General features: G+C 38.7%; 3 protein-coding genes and 1 long non-coding RNA gene across 7 annotated transcripts; 3 read left to right on the forward strand and 1 right to left on the reverse strand.

Moving 5' to 3' along the window:
* The first annotated feature begins 34 nt into the window (after nt 1–34).
* Nucleotides 35–2,690, forward strand: LOC113637060 (kinesin-like protein KIF11). Of its 3 annotated transcripts, none has more exons than XM_047821689.1 (5): nt 35–291; nt 396–520; nt 967–1,080; nt 1,563–1,742; nt 1,866–2,690. In XM_047821689.1, exons 1-3 carry the CDS (start codon nt 91–93, stop codon nt 977–979), a joined length of 339 nt encoding a protein of 112 aa, XP_047677645.1. In that variant the 5' UTR covers nt 35–90; the 3' UTR covers nt 980–1,080; nt 1,563–1,742; nt 1,866–2,690. The 3 variants fall into 3 exon arrangements, with proteins under 3 accessions (XP_047677645.1, XP_047677646.1, XP_047677644.1); XM_047821690.1 differs by having other exon boundaries at nt 1,563–1,639; XM_047821688.1 differs by lacking the exons at nt 35–291; nt 396–520 and having other exon boundaries at nt 645–1,080; nt 1,866–2,108; nt 2,284–2,690.
* Nucleotides 2,691–2,710: 20 nt separating this feature from the next.
* Nucleotides 2,711–3,944, reverse strand: LOC125146043. The gene is made up of 2 exons (XR_007144544.1): nt 3,833–3,944; nt 2,711–3,327 (listed from the first exon to the last, which is right to left on the reverse strand). It is a non-coding gene; the product is annotated as an uncharacterized LOC125146043 (long non-coding RNA).
* Nucleotides 2,745–7,499, forward strand: LOC113637059 (kinesin-like protein KIF11). 2 transcript variants are annotated; one of them, XM_047821687.1, is made up of 9 exons: nt 4,409–4,567; nt 4,888–5,013; nt 5,345–5,530; nt 5,642–5,748; nt 5,905–5,968; nt 6,227–6,340; nt 6,790–6,866; nt 6,938–6,969; nt 7,093–7,499. In XM_047821687.1, the coding sequence occupies exons 1-9, from the start codon at nt 4,541–4,543 to the stop codon at nt 7,152–7,154; spliced, it is 795 nt and encodes a 264-aa protein (XP_047677643.1). In that variant the 5' UTR covers nt 4,409–4,540; the 3' UTR covers nt 7,155–7,499. The 2 variants fall into 2 exon arrangements, 1 of the variants encoding a protein (XP_047677643.1); XR_007144543.1 differs by lacking the exons at nt 4,409–4,567; nt 6,227–6,340; nt 6,790–6,866; nt 6,938–6,969; nt 7,093–7,499 and adding exons at nt 2,745–3,231; nt 4,297–4,382 and having other exon boundaries at nt 4,888–5,748; nt 5,873–5,969.
* A 10,793-nt stretch (nt 7,500–18,292) lies between these two features.
* Nucleotides 18,293–19,128, forward strand: LOC113637070 (kinesin-like protein KIF11-A). Its single transcript, XM_047821924.1, has 3 exons — nt 18,293–18,581; nt 18,680–18,804; nt 18,930–19,128. The coding sequence occupies exons 1-3, from the start codon at nt 18,477–18,479 to the stop codon at nt 18,946–18,948; spliced, it is 249 nt and encodes an 82-aa protein (XP_047677880.1). The 5' UTR covers nt 18,293–18,476; the 3' UTR covers nt 18,949–19,128.
* Nucleotides 19,129–19,274: the final 146 nt, after the last annotated feature.

Consider the following 19,274-nt stretch of genomic DNA (forward strand, 5'->3'; position numbering starts at 1 on the left):
GGAGGGTGAAAGGTCACCTAACGAGGAATTCACCTGGGAGGAGGTAACCTGAGGGTTTTGTTAAAGAAACACTGAAAATGGATTAACATCATGCTGTTGGTTTACATTACTCTGGCTGGTATCATCCCTCGTACTCTTCACCAGATCTTCGAGAAGCTGACCACAAATGGCACAGAGTTCACTGTGATGGTTTCCCTGCTGGAGATTTATAACGAAGAGCTGTTTGACCTGCTCAGTCCCTCGCCGGGTGTCACAGAGGGGCTGCAGCTGTTTGACGACCCCAGAAACAAGGTCTGTAAAGTACCCAGCTGGCTGAATTTTCTAAAAAAAAATTTAAAAATCTAGATGCTTTTCTTTTCTTATCCCGCTGCCTTTTGGTTTTTCTGCCTTATTAGGGAGGTGTTATCGTTCAGGGACTGGAGGAGATAACGGTGCATAACAAGAACGAGGTCTATCAGGTCCCTGAGATAGGATCAGCCAAGAGGAAGACTGCAGCCACGCTGATGAACGCATCATCCAGGTAAGATGGAAACTGCATCGTGTGTCTGTAGATATATATAGATGTAGAAATAGAGGGATATGGATGGATAGCTGCATATGGATGGATACGGATATAGATAGGTGTTCTTGCTCACTGAACGCAGGAGATTCTCAGTACACTGGATTACGCTAACAGGGCGAAGAACATCGTGAACAAGCCTGAAGTGAATCAGAAACCCACCAAGAGAACCGAGGTTTCAATAGCAACCGCTCATAAATGGGGACATGTACCCTGAAATCTTATAGTGAATGGATGTCCGTCTTCAGGACCGGAAGGGTTTGTTTTGCGGTTTAACCGACTGCATCACTAGTTAATTATCTTTTGCTATAGTTGCAAGCCTTGATGAATTGCTGCCACCAATCATTTCAGTACTAGGACGTGCACAGGTTTGTGTGTTAGTGGTGATTTTTCTTTTCTTCACCCAGTTGGAGCAGGTGAAAACATTTTTAAGTGGCCACATGGAGGCGCTCACATCCCTCCAGGCTGAACACAGCAAGCTGAAAGAGATGATCAACCAGGCTGGACACCAACATCAAACAGTACGTGTTGCTGTTACTAGTGATTTAAAGCACAAGTTTAATAAATAAAAAAAAAAAGAAAACTATTTATAATGTATATTTATAATAAGCTTCCTGTCCATAACTGAGGCACTCTGTAACCATAGCAACACTAACTTTTAAATGACTATGATGACGCATCCTTCTTGAATTAATTTGCGTAAAATATTTTGGTATAAGAGTGGAGCAAAAAACTCATGTCCTGTTATAGCAAATTAAGTAACTTTGGGGTATTAATAATAATTCTGCCTCAAGCATTTCACTTTAACAACAGTAACCCAGTGTTGTTGTTTTTGTGAAGGTAGTGTTAACAGAAGTTGGACTACAGTAATTGCAGAAAATGGAAAAATAAATAAATAAATAAAAAATAAATGAAAATGGCCTTAAAAAAAAGTAGCATGCAATATCCTTAGTGTTTGTATACTGCCTTGTCAGGTACTGATTGTGTTTGTTTTGACACACAGTCTGACTTTACGGGGCTTCAGGAGGCATCAGATGCACTGGATGCTAACATGGAGACTCTGAAAATGACACTACAGAGGTGAGGAGGAAGCATTGGGTTAACTCTCACCGTGAAATACTAATTCATGTCTCATTTAAACACTTTTTTAGAGGAGCTAGTGAAGATTGGAAAACTGAACCTGGTAAGGCTTGTTGTTAATAAACACACGTTGTTGTGTTACCGTATGCAGCAGGACTAATGGCTTGCTGTCGGTTAGTCTAATATTTGCATCTCGTCAAAGTAAAGAACAACGTCTCTCCATCAGGTGGATCTTGCAAGTACTGAGAACATCAGTCGCTCTGGAGCAGTGGGCAAGCACTTTTGTGAGGCAGTAAACATCAACCAGTCACTGCTGACGCTTGGTCGTGTGATCACAGCTCTGGTGGAAGGCGATTCCCATGTGCCTTACTGTGATTCCAAGCTTACCCTTATCCTTCAGGACTCACTGGGTGGATGCACCAAGACCTCCATCATCGCCACAGTCTATCCAGCTTCCATCAACTTAGAGGTGCTAAAGTTTTTGTGACTGTCATGTCATGAACACGTCCCCATCTAATCACCAGCGGTCACTGTCACTCATGTTCTCTGGTTGCTTAAGATGCTGTATGTGTGAATGTGTTCAAGTCAAAGGCTGCTGCCTACTCGTAACTAACCCCAAATGTTTTCTTGCTCACTGAACACAGGAGACTCTCAGTACACTGGATTATGTAAACAGGGCAAAAAGCCTGAAGTGACAATGCAGAGCTAGGAGGAAGCATTGGGTTAACTCTCACCATGAAATACTAATTCTTGTCTCATTTAAACACTTTTACTGAAGAGAAATGTGTATAAAAGGATTCGAGCTCGACAGTCGGTTCACCTCCTCACACAGGGCCATGTAGGTTTGGATTTAGTTTTCCCTTCATAGTAAAAACCTTCATGTAAAAAATGTATGTCGTGTTTATTTGTTATCGATTTTTTTTGGGATGGCTCCCCAGTCCAAGCCGGACTATGAATACTCGGCGAGGACACGATTCCGGAACACCAGTCTCCAGCAAAGGCACAAAACAACAACAACAACAAAAAAACGGCCTTGTAACAACAAAGCCAAAACAGACATTAACATCATTGTTTAAGTAAATCATTTTAAATTAAATCAAACTCTCTGTCTCAATCATTTGCACATAGACGAAAAAACATACATGCTAATCACCATGTGCTCAATAACACTAGGGCCTGTGCACAGTGTTAGCAAAGCAAACAAAATTATTTGTTGAACATGTAAAACATCTTACAAATATCACTATATAACCTTATTAAAGCATTTTCTTTTTAAACTTTTACATCACATATTACACTTTAGATTCCCTTTTTTCACATTAAAGTCACAGTATTCACAGACAAAGCATCTAAATACACTTCTTAATGACATTTGTAGTCACGAAGGAAAAGTAGAACTCAGAACAGAATTGAAAAAGTTTGTCCTCAGAAAAAATGCTGGAAAAAGTGAAGAAACATTTACATTTACACCCGCTCTGTAACGGCGGCGGCCATGCGCATGCGCATTTCATTTGCAGCCTGGACGCGGAGGGGTGTGTGTGTCTCCTCTCTGCTCTGACTGCAGCGCGAGGCTACTGAGACACTGACCGCCTGTGAGTGCTGTTGGACGGGAGAGGGGCTCACGGCAGCACCCGCTGCTCGTTGAGCACAGTAGGACTAACTGCAGAGTGATTCGTGCTTTCGAGTCTCTAAAAACACCACAAAAGTCGCTGGATTTGTTACTTTTGACAAAAAATAAAGTCACCAGGAGGATGATTTGTTTGTGTTATAATCAGTGCTTGAAGTGGGGGGAAAAGCTGGCGGTGCTCTCTTTGCATTGGCAAATCATGACATTTTTACAGTGAAAAACAAAACTTGGAGATATTGCTGTTACAACAACAATTTATTGTTATTTATTAACAACATAAATGTATTTAAACATGTTTGTGTGTGCGTGGCTGCGTGCGTGTGAGCATTTCTTTACAAAGACAACTAAACATTTTCTTTTTAGAAGTTGCTCATTAATACACTTGATAGTCTTGAAGTTTGTTAAGATGGCGTACAACAATTGCATCTAGATGTTAAACAACAAAAACAACCAAGAAAACAGCCGTGATCTTGTCTTTTCAGTCATATTTCGATTACAAGACAGCAAACACAATAAATAAATAAGAAGTAGGCCTACACTCGGGTTTTACAGTTCAAGCCACTTACACTTTAGACGAAATATTTTGGTCTTTTTTTAGCAGCGAAAATAGATCTGATGAATCCAAACAAAGACCACAGCATAGCAAAGTCTCACAGCAACTCAATCGTGTTTTGGATGATTCAGTGATTTGAACGAATCGGTTGAGTCAAAGATTCAATTACCCATTTACAAACATCTGTCTCATTCTTGATGAATCGGCCGTTTGAACGAATCGTTTGAATGAACGACTCAATGACTCGCTTAATAAAAGCGCTTATCCCCTGTATTTCCGCGCTCACTATCGACAAACCAGTCCAAACACATTTTAATTTTTATTCAGGAGTTATGTATATACAAAACGATAACCTTTGATGACAGTAGTTTAGTGATTAAAAAACATAAGTGGCATAAGTGATGTGTGTTCTGAGTTTGGTGACCTTACAGTGTATTACAGTAAAGTTATTGACTGTTTTTTGTATTCAATTTTCAGGGTTTGCACTTTGCAGACGGTCCCTTGGAATCTGTCTCTTCGGTGTTCGCACATAGAGAATTCTGCCCTATTCTACTCTGTTAAAGGTTCGTTTTTATCTTGGTTATTTCCAGTTTAGTTGTTTAAATGTGCCATCTGTGTGATGGTTGATGAACCTTTGCTAATTTTGAGGGTGGCGGTTTCTCATGTGTTGTGTTCCTATGTGTGAAACTTTATTATGCACAAGTTTAATACATTTATTTGAATGTTATGTACTGTATGTAATTTTGAGGTAATTACATTTAAGTATTAACATTGTTATATTTGCTGTAGTCATGCTTTTATACTATAATCAGTATACACCACGTTTTGTTAATTAAAAAATACAAATGTTTGAACTGTTTCGTTTTGGATGATATTTGATCTTTATTTTTGTTAACTGTTTATATATATATTTTTTTATTTATTTGTTTGTTTATTTATTTATTCATTTATTACCATGCCCTTTGTGTTGGATATACTTTATGTAATGATGCTTTTATTTGCACCCTGAAAATGTACATTGTAAGGTGGTGTTGGGATTAATTTTTACTCGCTCTCGCCCATATGCAGGTGTTCGGTCCGACTGCAAAGCAGATAGATGTGTACAAGAGTGTGGTGTGTCCCATGTTAGATGAAGTCATCATGGGTTATAACTGCACCATTTCTTCACCTAACGAGGAATTCACCTGGGAGGAGGTAACCTGAGGGTTTTGTTAAAGAAACACTGAAAACGGATTAACATCATGATCTGTTTCGGATGCCTCCTGGACGCCTCCCTTGGGAGGTGTTCCGGGCATGTCCAACCGGGAGGAGACCCCGGGGAAGACCTAGGACACGCTGGAGGGACTATGTCTCTCGGTTGGCCTGGGAACGCCTCGGTATTCCCCCGGAAGAGCTGGAGGAAGTGTCTGGGGAGAGGGAAGTCTGGGCATCCCTGCTTAGGCTGCTGCCCCTGCGACCCGGCCCTGTATAAGCGGTAGAAGAAGAAGAAGAAGATGTTGGTATACATTACAACTTCCTTTTCCAGGATACTCTGGCTGGTATCATCCCTCGTACTCTTCACCAGATCTTCGAGAAGCTGACCACGAACGGCACAGAGTTCACTGTGATGGTTTCCCTGCTGGAGATTTATAACGAAGAGCTGTTTGACCTGCTCAGTCCCTCGCCGGGTGTCACAGAGGGGCTGCAGCTGTTTGACGACCCCAGAAACAAGGTCTGTAAAGTACCCAGCTGGCTGAATTTTCTAAAAGTTTAAATCTAGATGCTTTTCTTTTCCCGCTGCCTTTTGGTTTTTCTGCCTTATTAGTGAGGCGTTATCGTTCAGGGACTGGAGGAGATAACGGTGCATAACAAGAACGAGGTCTACCAGATCCCTGAGATAGGATCAGCCAAGAGGAAGACTGCAGCCACGCTGATGGACGCATCATCCAGGTAAGATGGAAACTGCATCGTGTATCTGTAGATATATATAGATGTAGAAATAGAGGGATATGGATGGATAGCTGCATATGGATGGATACGAATATAGATAGGTGTTCTTGCTCACTGAATGCAGGAGATTCTCAGTACACTGGATTACGCTAACAGGGCGAAGAACATCGTGAACAAGCCTGAAGTGAACCAGAAACCCACCAAGAGAACCCGTATCGAGGCAAGTCTCATTATAAAAGTCTGCTTTGTGTGTTTACTCCATAGATATTAAATACATTTATGATTTAATCCAACATGAATGCTTTCATTTTTATTTTGGCATACTTGATGTTATCAGGATTAATTTATTGTTCTTACTTTAATATATAAATCTAGGATTACACTGAAGAGACTATGGCCGATAACGTATGCTTGAAAAAGAAGTGTGATGCGTGCACGGGTTTGTGTGTTAGTGGTGATTTTTCTTTTCTTCACCCAGTTGGAGCAGGTGAAAACATTTTTAAGTGGCCACATGGAGGCGCTCACATCCCTCCAGGCTGAACACAGCAAGCTGAAAGAGATGATCAACCAGGCTGGACACCAACATCAAACAGTACGTGTTGCTGTTACTAGTGATTTAAAGCACAAGTTTAATAAAAACTATATATAATGTATTTATAATAAGCTTCCAGTCCATAACTGAGGCACTCTGTAACCATAGCAACACTAACTTTTAAATGACTATGATGACGCATCCTTCTTGAATTAATTTGGGTAAAATATTTTGGTATAAGAGTGGAGCAAAAAACTCATGTCCTGTTATAGCAAATTAAGTAACTTTGGGGTATTAATAATAATTCTGCCTCAAACATTTCACTTTAACAACAGTAACCCAGTGTTGTTGTTTTTGTGAAGGTAGTGTTAACAGAAGTTGGACTACAGTAATTGCAGAAAGTGAAAAAAATAAAAAATGAAAATGGCCTTAAAAAAAGTAGCATGCAATATCCTTAGTGTTTGTATACTGCCTTGTCAGGTACTGATTGTGTTTGTTTTGACACACAGTCTGACTTTACGGGGCTTCAGGAGGCATCAGATGCACTGGATGCTAACATGGAGACTCTGAAAATGACACTACAGAGGTGAGGAGGAAGCATTGGGTTAACTCTCACCGTGAAATACTAATTCATGTCTCATTTAAACACTTTTTTAGAGGAGCTAGTGAAGATTGGAAAACTGAACCTGGTAAGGCTTGTTGTTAATAAACACACGTTGTTGTGTTACTGTATGCAGCAGGACTAATGGCTTGCTGTCGGTTAGTCTAATATTTGCATCTCGTCAAAGTAAAGAATAACGTCTCTCCATCAGGTGGATCTTGCAAGTACCGAGAACATCGGTCGCTCTGGAGCAGTGGGCAAGCACTTTTGTGAGGCAGTAAACATCAACCAGTCACTGCTGACGCTTGGTCGTGTGATCACAAGCTCACTCGTATCCATCAGGACTCATTGGGTGGATGCACCAAGACCTCCATCATCGCCACAGTCTCTCCAGCTTCCATCAACTTAGAGGTGCTAAAGTTTTTGTGACTGTCATGTCATGAACACGTCCCCATCTAATCACCAGCGGTCACTGTCACTCATGTTCTCTGGTTGCTTAAGATGCTGTATGTGTGAATGTGTTCAAGTCAAAGGCTGCTGCCTACTCGTAACTAACCCCAAATGTTTTCTTGCTCACTGAACACAGGAGACTCAGTACACTGGATTATGTAAACAGGGCAAAAAGCCTGAAGTGACAATGCAGAGCTAGGAGGAAGCATCGGGTTAACTCTCACCATGAAATACTAATTCTTGTCTCATTTAAACACTTTTACTGAAGAGAAATGTGTATAAAAGGATTCGAGCTCGACAGTCGGTTCACCTCCTCACACAGGGCCATGTAGGTTTGGATTTAGTTTTCCCTTCATAGTGTAAACCTTCATGTAAAAAATGTATGTCGTGTTTATTTGTTATCGATTTTTTTTGGGATGGCTCCCCAGTCCAAGCCGGACTATGAATACTCGGCGAGGACACGATTCCGGAACACCAGTCTCCAGCAAAGGCACAAAACAACAACAACAACAAAAAAACCCGGCCTTGTAACAACAAAGCCAAAACAGACATTAACATCATTGTTTAAGTAAATCATTTTAAATTAAATCAAACTCTCTGTCTCAATCATTTGCACATAGACGAAAAAACATACATGCTAATCACCATGTGCTCAATAACACTAGGGTCTATGCACAGTGTTAGCAAAGCAAACAAAATTATTTGTTGAACATGTAAAACATCTTACAAATATCACTATATAACCTTATTAAAGCATTTTCTTTTTAAACTTTTACATCACATATTACACTTTAGATTCCTTTTTTTCACATTAAAGTCACAGTATTCACAGACAAAGCATCTAAATACACTTCTTAATGACATTTGTAGTCACGAAGGAAAAGTAGAACTCAGAACAGAATTGAAAAAGTTTGTCCTCAGAAAAAATGCTGGAAAAAGTGAAGAAACATTTACATTTACACCCGCTCTGTAACGGCGGCGGCCATGCGCATGCGCATTTCATTTGCAGCCTGGACGCGGAGGGGTGTGTGTGTCTCCTCTCTGCTCTGACTGCAGCGCGAGGCTACTGAGACACTGACCGCCTGTGAGTGCTGTTGGACGGGAGAGGGGCTCACGGCAGCACCCGCTGCTCGTTGAGCACAGTAGGACTAACTGCAGAGTGATTCGTGCTTTCGAGTCTCTAAAAACACCACAAAAGTCGCTGGATTTGTTACTTTTGACAAAAATAAAGTCACCAGGAGGATGATTTGTTTGTTTCTCCAGGATCAGGATGCTACAGGTACATAAAACAAAGACAGGGCTAAGGGCATGTAAGTAGTCTTAGCCACATAAAGTGCAACTGTGCAACCTGGTGCAAACAGTGCAGGACAAGACAAACAAGACAAACAGTAACACAGGACATTTCTGTATCTGTACAGTCCGTTGCACCTTACATGTTACATATATATTACATGTATATAATACTTATACATATTATTTATATTTATACTTATACATACATAGATACATAAATAAATATATATATATATATATAGATAGATATATATATATATATATATATACACATACATATATATGTATGTGTATATATATACACATACATATATATGTATGTGTATATATATATATATATATATTATATATATATATATATATATATATATATATATATATATATATATATATATATGTCTAGTAGCACACTGTGTGTACTGACTATGTATGAGCACATTGCATCCTTTCCACATTTTCCACATTTGCACATTTCAACCGAAACTAAGCATTTTGCACATTTTTTTAACCTGTTTGTAAATTTTGTATTTATGTTTCTTAACTACTGTATGTGAATGGTTCTGCAATTCCTGGAGCTCGCTCCCAAGAATTTCACTCACCATGACACATGTGCTGTGGTGATGTGACAATAAAGGTGACTTGACTTGACTTGACTTGTATGTTCAAACAAATTTCGTGCAGTAACATTAGAATGAACACAGTTCTTAGCAGCAGGTCCTTGGGATAATATATAGAATTGTGAAAAAAAACAGCAAATGACTGAAATATTGTACAGTATGTGCGTAATGGCTGAGATATTGTATAATATGTGCATAAACGGCTGACATGTTGGACAGTATGTGCAAAAACAGCAGGAAAAGTGTGCAGAACAGAATGTAAACAGTTTGATGGATTGTATTTATGTTTAGCCGGTGCATCTGGCTGCAGAGTAGGTTTTCATTCGGAACTTACAACCTGTGTGTCACTGGTCTGTGTTGTAGGCGGATGATGCTAGAACCCGTTCCTCAGGAGTTCTACGTATGTTTCCATGACTCGGTGCCGGAGGTTCCTGTGGAGATGGCTGTCAGGCTCTCGTTCGGCCTGGCCGTGTGATTTTTATTCAGGTTTCTCTTCTAGGTCACGTTGAATATTAAATACCTGCATGACTCTATATGAAGAACAGAGACTATGAGGAGTGATGGATTACATAAAAGAATTTAATAGTGTGAAATAGAGGAAATGAACAGGATTTTGGGAGTCGGTCATCTGAAAACCTCAACATTTATACCTCAGATTGCACTTTTTAAGGAGAGGATAAAGCTAACAGGCTTAGAAGATATTAGTGCAAGTGTAACAAGTTAATTTTAAAATGTCAACAAAGCTCTGTTATAGTATTAGGATTTATAAATATTTGTGTTAACCTCAGCAAAAATTGCTGTTATATTGTAGTTGCATTATTTGGGGTTTCTACCGTTGTTGTAGCTGGGGTCATTTTTAGTGTGACGCATTGGGAGATAGTATGCTGCTCGTGTTTAGCACGTGCTCAGGGGCACTGTGAGTGGGCAAGGAAGCGGTAGGTCATTTCGCTCTCTCGTTTTTTTATTTATTTATTTATTTATTTATTTATTTATTTATTTATTTAAAGGCAATTTATGATAAACCCTTTGTGTTTATGATGAAAACACTGTATGAAGGTTTATTTCTAAAATATTTACCAATGTAGTAATGTTTTCTTTGAAAATGACGTTTGGTTCGCACGTGTTTCCCAATACATGGATGAGAGAGTGTGTTTCCGGGTGTGTGTGACTAATTACTTAAGTAAAGTTGGCCTCATATTCACAGATTCAAGATTCCCGAGTCAATAGCTCCTGAGCTAAAGGGTGTTACTACACAAATAACACCTCATTTTTACCGTAGTAATGTAGAGAGGCAGCTACAACCAGATTTTTCTCAAAATCTGATTTTGGGGAAATGTCTTTTTGTTGATTTTTTATGATTTTTCATAATTTTAAAAAATCAATAGCTTTTCTGTAATACACTGTACTGTCACCAAACTCAGAACACAAATTTTGGGAGAAATGTCTTTTTGTTTAATTTTTAGGATTTTTCATAATAAATACAAATCAATAAAATTATGAGACATTTTTCCCAAATAAGTGTTTTAGTACATGTATTAGGACATCAGTGATGTGTGTTCTGAGTTTGGTGAGTTTCAGTGTATTACAGTAAAGTTATTGATTTTTTATTATTATGAAAAATCATAACAAATCAACAAAGACATTTCCCCAAAATAAGTGGTTTTGTACATGTATTAGGACATCAGTGATGTGTGTTCTGAGTTTGGTCACCTTACAGTGTATTACAGTAAAGCTATTGACTGTTTTTTGTATTCAATTTTCAGGGTTTGCACTTTGCAGACGGTCCCTTGGAATCTGTCTCTTCGGTGTTCGCACATAGAGAATTATGTATTTTGTGCAACGCGGAGGAAAGCTGATATTGAGGAAAATTAGGTTGTAGCTGCCTCTCTACATTACTAAGATAAAAATGAGGTTTTCTTCGTGTAGTAACACCCTTTAGCTCAGGAGCTATTGACTCGGGAACATCGAATCTGTGAATATGTGGCCTACTTTACCTAAGTGGATGAGAGAGAGTGATGTGTGAAACTTTATTATGCACAAGTTTAATACATTTATTGGAATGTTATGTATTGTATGTAATTTTGAGGTAATTACATTTAAGTATTAGCATTGTTATATTTGCTGTAGTCATGCTTTTATACTATAATCAGTATACACCACGTTTTGTTAATTAAAAAATACAAATGTTTGAACTGTTTAGTTTTGGATATTTTATCTTTATTTTTGTTAACTGTTTATATATATATATATATATTTTTATTTGTTTGTTTATTTATTTATTTATTTATTCATTAAATACATTTATGATTTAATCCAACATGAATGCTTTCATTTTTATTTTGGCATACTTGATGTTATCAGGATTCATTTATTGTTGTTACTTTAATATATAAATCTAGGATTACTGAGGAGACTACGGCCGAGAACGTATGCTTGAAAAAGAAGTGTGACGCGCTGGCCAGACAGGTGTGTGTTCATAACTTTTGGTTATTCTGTCCTTAATTTTTTGAATGTTGTGATTGACAGCAGTGTTCAGCTAAAGCAACTGGCAAGTTTATATTAATGTACTTGTTCTGATCAGAGGTGTCAATAACAACCGCTCATAAATGGGGACATGTACCCTGAAATCTAACCTTTATACTGAATGGATGTCCGTCTTCAGGGCCGGAAGGGTTTGTTTTGCGGTTTAACCGACTGCATCACTAGTTAATTATCTTTTGCTATAGTTGCAAGCCTTGATGAATTGCTGCCACCAATCATTTCAGTACTAGGACGTGCACAGGTTTGTGTGTTAGTGGTGATTTTTCTTTTCTTCACCCAGTTGGAGCAGGTGAAAACATTTTTAAGTGGCCACATGGAGGCGCTCACATCCCTCCAGGCTGAACACAGCAAGCTGAAAGAGATGATCAACCAGGCTGGACACCAACATCAAACAGTACGTGTTGCTGTTACTAGTGATTTAAAGCACAAGTTTAATAAATAAATAAAAAAAGAAAACTATTTATAATGTATATTTATAATAAGCTTCCTGTCCATAACTGAGGCACTCTGTAACCATAGCAACACTAACTTTTAAATGACTATGATGACGCATCCTTCTTGAATTAATTTGCGTAAAATATTTTGGTATAAGATTGGAGCAAAAAACTCATGTCCTGTTATAGCAAATTAAGTAACTTTGGGGTATTAATAATAATTCTGCCTCAAGCATTTCACTTTAACAACAGTAACCCAGTGTTGTTGTTTTTGTGAAGGTAGTGTTAACAGAAGTTGGACTACAGTAATTGCAGAAAATGGAAAAATAAATAAATAAATGAAAAATAAATGAAAATGGCCTTAAAAAAAGTAGCATGCAATATCCTTAGTGTTTGTATACTGCCTTGTCAGGCACTGATTGTGTTTGTTTTGACACACAGTCTGACTTTACGGGGCTTCAGGAGGCATCAGATGCACTGGATGCTAACATGGAGACTCTGAAAATGACACTACAGAGGTGAGAAGGAAGCATTGGGTTAACTCTCACCGTGAAATACTAATTCATGTCTCATTTAAACACTTTTTTAGAGGAGCTAGTGAAGATTGGAAAACTGAACCTGGTAAGGCTTGTTGTTAATAAACACACATTGTTGTGTTACCGTATGCAGCAGGACTAATGGCTTGCTGTCGGTTAGTCTAATATTTGCATCTCGTCAAAGTAAAGAACAACGTCTCTCCATCAGGTGGATCTTGCAAGTACTGAGAACATCGGTCGCTCTGGAGCAGTGGGCAAGCACTTTTGTGAGGCAGTAAACATCAACCAGTCACTGCTGACGCTTGGTCGTGTGATCACAGCTCTGGTGGAAGGTGATTCCCATGTGCCTTACTGTGATTCCAAGCTTATCCTTATCCTTCAGGACTCATTGGGTGGATGCACCAAGACCTCCATCATCGCCATAGTCTCTCCAGCTTCCATCAACTTAGAGGTGCTAAAGTTATTGTGACTGTCATGTCATGAACACGTCCCCATCTAATCACCGGCGGTCACTGTCACTCATGTTCTCTGGTTGCTTAAGATGCTGTATGTGTGAATGTGTTCAAGTCAAAGGCTGCTGCCTACTCGTAACTAACCCCAAATGTTTTCTTGCTCACTGAACACAGGAGACTCTCAGTACACTGGATTATGTAAACAGGGCAAAAAGCCTGAAGTGACAATGCAGAGCTAGGAGGAAGCATTGGGTTAACTCTCACCATGAAATACTAATTCTTGTCTCATTTAAACACTTTTACTGAAAAGAAATGTGTATAAAAGGATTCGAGCTCGACAGTCAGTTCACCTCCTCACACAGGGCCATGTAGGTTTGGATTTAGTTTTCCCTTCATAGTGTAAACCTTCATGTAAAAAATGTATGTCGTGTTTACTTGTTATCGATTTTTTTTGGGATGGCTCCCCAGTCCAAGCCGGACTATGAATACTCGGCGAGGACACGATTCCGGAACACCAGTCTCCAGCAAAGGCACAAAACAACAACAACAACAAAAAACCCGGCCTTGTAACAACAAAGCCAAAACAGACATTAACATCATTGTTTAAGTAAATCATTTTAAATTAAATCAAACTCTCTGTCTCAATCATTTGCACATAGACGAAAAAACATACATGCTAATCACCATGTGCTCAATAACACTAGGGTCTATGCACAGTGTTAGCAAAGCAAACAAAATTATTTGTTGAACATGTAAAACATCTTACAAATATCACTATATAACCTTATTAAAGCATTTTCTTTTTAAACTTTTACATCACATATTACACTTTAGATTCCCTTTTTTTCACATTAAAGTCACAGTATTCACAGACAAAGCATCTAAATACACTTCTTAATGACATTTGTAGTCACGAAGGAAAAGTAGAACTCAGAACAGAATTGAAAAAGTTTGTCCTCAGAAAAAATGCTGGAAAAAGTGAAGAAACATTTACATTTACACCCGCTCTGTAACGGCGGCGGCCATGCGCATGCGCATTTCATTTGCAGCCTGGACGCGGAGGGGTGTGTGTGTCTCCTCTCTGCTCTGACTGCAGCGCGAGGCTACTGAGACACTGACCGCCTGTGAGTGCTGTTGGACGGGAGAGGGGCTCACGGCAGCACCCGCTGCTCGTTGAGCACAGTAGGACTAACTGCAGAGTGATTCGTGCTTTCGAGTCTCTAAAAACACCACAAAAGTCGCTGGATTTGTTACTTTTGACAAAAATAAAGTCACCAGGAGGATGATTTGTTTGTGTTATAATCAGTGCTTGAAGTGGGGGGAAAAGCTGGCGGTGCTCTCTTTGCATTGGCAAATCATGACATTTTTACAGTGAAAAACAAAACTTGGAGATATTGCTGTTACAACAACAATTTATTGTTATTTATTAACAACATAAATGTATTTAAACATGTTTGTGTGTGCGTGGCTGCGTGCGTGTGAGCATTTCTTTACAAAGACAACTAAACATTTTCTTTTTAGAAGTTGCTCATTAATACACTTGATAGTCTTGAAGTTTGTTAAGATGGCGTACAACAATTGCATCTAGATGTTAAACAACAAAAACAACCAAGAAAACAGCCGTGATCTTGTCTTTTCAGTCATATTTCGGTATGTTTACAAGACAGCAAACACAATGAACAAATAAATAAATAAGAAGTAGGCCTACACTCGGGTTTTACAGTTCAAGCCACTTACACTTTAGACGAAATATTTTGGTCTTTTTTTAGCAGCGAAAATAGATCTGATGAATCCAAACAAAGACCACAGCATAGCAAAGTCTCACAGCAACTCAATCGTGTTTTGGATGATTCAGTGATTTGAACGAATCGGTTGAGTCAAAGATTCAATTACCCATTTACAAACATCTGTCTCATTCTTGATGAATCGGCCGTTTGAACGAATCGTTTGAATGAACGACTCAATGACTCGCTTAATAAAACCGCTTATCCCCTGTATTTCCGCGCTCACTATCGACAAACCAGTCCAAACACATTTTAATTTTTATTCAGGAGTTATGTATATACAAAACGATAACCTTTGATGACAGTAGTTTAGTGATTAAAAAAAAAATAACCATTTTTTTTCTGATTACCCCCCTCCATACTGTAGTCTACCCCCCCCCCCCGAGATCGATGATAGTAGTTTAGTGATAAAAAAAAATTGAACACATTTTTTTCCTCCAGATTTTATTTTTCCCTCCCATCCTGTAGAATTTATTAGTGTAGCATCAATTTTACACCCATATATACGATGTTATCAAGTCAAGTCAAGTCAAGAAGCTTTTATTGTCATTTCAATCATATATAGCTGATTGCAGTACACAGTGAAATGAGACAACGTTTCTCCAGGATCAGGATGCTACAGGTACATAAAACAAAGACAGGGCTAAGGGCATGTAAGTAGACTTAGCCACATAAAGTGCAACTGTGCAACCTGGTGCAAACAGTGCAGGACAAGACAAACAAGACAAACGGTACCACAGGACATTTCTGTATCTGTACAGTCCGTTGCACCTTACATGTTACATATATATTACATGTATATGATACCTATACATATTATTTTTATATATATATATATTTATGGTTCTGCAATTTCTGGAGCTCGCTCCCAAGAATTTCACTCACCATGGCACATGTGCTGTGGTGATGTGACAATAAAGGTGACTTGACTTGACTAGAGTTGTGCAAAAAACAGCAAATGACTGAAATATTGTATAGAATTGTGCGTAATGGCTGAGATATTGTACAATATGTGCATAAACGGCTGACATGTTGGACAGTATGTGCAAAAACAGCAGAAAAGTGTGCAGAACAGCATGTAAACAGTTTGATGGGTTGTATTTATGTTTAGCCGGTGCATCTGGCTGCAGAGTAGGTTTTCATTCGGAACTTACAACCTGTGTGTCACTGGTCTGTGTTGCAGGCGGATGATGCTAGAACCCGTTCCTCAGGAGTTCTACGTATGTTTCCATGACTCTGTGCCGGAGGTTCCTGTGGAGATGGCTTTCAGGCTCTCGTTCGGCCTGGCCGTGTGATTTTTATTCAGGTTTCTCTTCTAGGTCACGTTGAATATTAAATACCTGCATGACTCTATATGAAGAACAGAGACTATGAGGAGTGATGGATTACATAAAAGAATTTGATAGTGTGAAATAGAGGAAATGAACAGGATTTTGGGAGTCGGTCATCTGAAAACCTCAACATTTATACCTCAGATTGCACTTTTTAAGGAGAGGATAAAGCTAACAGGCTTAGAAGATATTAGTGCAAGTGTAACAAGTTAATTTTAAAATGTCAACAAAGCTCTGTTATAGTATTAGGATTTATAAATCTTTGTGTTAACTTCAGCAAAAATTGCTGTTATATTGTAGTTGCATTATTTGGGGTTTCTACCGTTGTTGTAGCTGGGGTAATTTTTAGTGTGACGCATTGGGAGATAGTATGCTGCTCGTGTTTAGCACTTGCTCAGGGGCACCGCGAGTGGGCAAGGAAGCGGTAGGTCATTTCGCTCTCTCGGGTTTTTATTTATTTATTATTTATTTATTTATTTATTCATTTATTTATTTATTTAAAGGCCATTTGTGATAAACCCTTGGTGTTTATGATGAAAACACTGTCTCAAGGTTTATTTCTAAAATATTTACCAATGTAGTAATGTTTTCTTCGAAAATGGCGTTTGGTTCGCACGTGTTTCCCAATACATGGATGAGAGAGTGTGTTTCCGGGTGTGTGTGACTAATTACTTAAGTAAAGTTGGCGTCATATTCACAGATTCAAGTTTCCCGAGTCAATAGCTCCTGAGCTAAAGGGTGTTACTACACGAATAACACCTCATTTTTACCGTAGTAAAGTAGAGAGGCAGCTACAACCAGATTTTTCTCAAAATCGGCTTTCCTCCGCGGTGGACAAAATACACAAGTCTCTATGTGCAGACGACTGAGAGACATATTCCAAGAGACCATCTGCAAAGTGCAAAACCCGAAAAGCGAATACTATGAAAACAGACAATAACTTTACTGTAGTACACTGTAAGGTCACCAAACTCAGAACACACATCACTGATATCCTAATACATATACTAAAACACATATTTTGGGAGAAATGTCTTTTTGTTTAATTTTTATGATGTTTCATAATAATAAAAAAATCAATAAATTGACTATTATGGAAATTATTTTTCCATAATATGTTTGCAGACGGTCCCTTGGAATCTGTCGGTGTTCGCACATAGAGAATTCTGCCCTATTCTACTCTGTTAAAGGTTCGTTTTTATCTTGGTTATTTCCAGTTTAGTTGTTTAAATGTGCCATCTGTGTGATGGTTGATGAACTTTTGCTAATTTTGAGTGTGGAGGTTTCTCATGTGTTGTGTTCCTATGTGTGAAACTTTATTATGCACAAGTTTAATACATTTATTGGAATGTTATGTATTGTATGTAATTTTGAGGTAATTATATATAGATACATATATTTTTATTCATTTATTCATTTGTTTGTTTATTTATTTATTTATTTATTCGTTCATTCATTCATTCATTACCATGCCCTTTGTGTTGGATATACTTTATGTAATGCTGCTTTTATTTGCACCCTGAAAATGTACATTGTAAGGTGGTGTTGGGATTAATTTCTACTCGCTCTCGCCCATATGCAGGTGTTTGGTCCGACTGCAAAGCAGATAGATGTGTACAAGAGTGTGGTGTGTCCCATGTTAGATGAAGTCATCATGGGTTATAACTGCACCATTTTTGTGTGACTGAACCTTCAAAATCTAGAATTCCTGTTTAAGCACTTGTTGTGTTCTCATTACATTGCTAATTAATAGATGTACACTAGATGGAGCTAGTGTGTGATAGCTAGAAGGTTAGCAGGGAAGAAGTGAAGTTGCACATAGTGTTAATGTTCAGTAAAAGAAACCTGTTTGGTACTCGGTGTATGGCCTTATTATTTTCACGTGAATACACAACAGCACTGCTTTCTTTTTAAGATATGGGCAAACAGGCACAGGGAAGACCTTCACAATGGGGGGAGAAAGGTCACCTAACGAGGAATTCACCTGGGAGGAGGTAACCTGAGGGTTTTGTTAAAGAAACACTGAAAATGGATTAACATCATGCTGTTGGTTTACATTACAACTTCCTTTTCCAGGAAACTCTGGCTGGTATCATCCCTCGTACTCTTCACCAGATCTTCGAGAAGCTGACCACGAAAGGCACAGAGTTCACTGTGATGGTTTTCCTGCTGGAGATTTATAACGAAGAGCTGTTTGACCTGCTCAGTCCCTCGCCGGGTGTCACAGAGGGGCTGCAGCTGTTTGACGACCCCAGAAACAAGGTCTGTAAAGTACCCAGCTGGCTGAATTTTCTAAAAGTTTAAATCTAAATGCTTTTCTTTTCTTATCCCGCTGCCTTTTGGTTTTTCTGCCCTATTAGGGAGGTGTTATCGTTCAGGGACTGGAGGAGATAACAGTGCATAACAAGAACGAGGTCTATCAGGTCCCTGAGATAGGATCAGCCAAGAGGAAGACTGCAGCCACGCTGATGGACGCATCATCCAGGTAAGAAAGGAAACTGCATCGTGCGTCTGTAGATATATATAGATGTAGAAATAGAGGGATATGGATGGATAGCTGCATATGGATGGATACGAATATAGATAGGTGTTCTTGCTCACTGAACGCAGGAGATTCTCAGTACACTAGATTACTCTAACAGGGCGAAGAACATCGTGAACAAGCCTGAAGTGAACCAGAAACCCACCAAGAGAACCCGTATCGAGGCAAGTCTCATTATAAAAGTCTGCTTTGTGTGTTTACTCCATAGATATTAAATACATTTATGATTTAATCCAACATGAATGCTTTCATTTTTATTTTGGCATACTTGATGTTATCAGGATTCATTTATTGTTCTTACTTTAATATATAAATCTAGGATTACACCGAGGAGACTATGGCCGAGAACGTATGCTTGAAAAAGAAGTGTGACGCGTGCATATTACACTTTAGATTCCTTTTTTTCACATTAA

Source organism: Tachysurus fulvidraco, chromosome 12 (genome assembly GCF_022655615.1).
Source record: "Tachysurus fulvidraco isolate hzauxx_2018 chromosome 12, HZAU_PFXX_2.0, whole genome shotgun sequence".
Taxonomy (NCBI): Eukaryota; Metazoa; Chordata; class Actinopteri; order Siluriformes; family Bagridae; genus Tachysurus; species Tachysurus fulvidraco.

Bases quoted from the DNA above. Each gene is read 5' to 3' on its own strand.
- LOC113637060 (XM_047821688.1), top strand. From the start codon at position 1,686: ATGTCTCATTTAAACACTTTTTTAGAGGAGCTAGTGAAGATTGGAAAA. The intron at 1,743-1,865 runs GTAAGGCTTGTT...TCTCTCCATCAG, and splicing joins AGATTGGAAAACTGAACCTG to GTGGATCTTGCAAGTACTGA. The intron at 2,109-2,283 runs GTGCTAAAGTTT...CACTGAACACAG, and splicing joins CAGCTTCCATCAACTTAGAG to GAGACTCTCAGTACACTGGA.
- LOC113637070 (XM_047821924.1), top strand. From the start codon at position 18,477: ATGGTTTTCCTGCTGGAGATTTATAACGAAGAGCTGTTTGACCTGCTC. The intron at 18,582-18,679 runs GTCTGTAAAGTA...CTGCCCTATTAG, and splicing joins TTGACGACCCCAGAAACAAG to GGAGGTGTTATCGTTCAGGG.
- LOC113637059 (XM_047821687.1), top strand. From the start codon at position 4,541: ATGTTATGTACTGTATGTAATTTTGAG. The intron at 5,531-5,641 runs GTCTGTAAAGTA...GTTATCGTTCAG, and splicing joins TTGACGACCCCAGAAACAAG to GGACTGGAGGAGATAACGGT. The intron at 6,341-6,789 runs GTACGTGTTGCT...TTTGACACACAG, and splicing joins CTGGACACCAACATCAAACA to TCTGACTTTACGGGGCTTCA.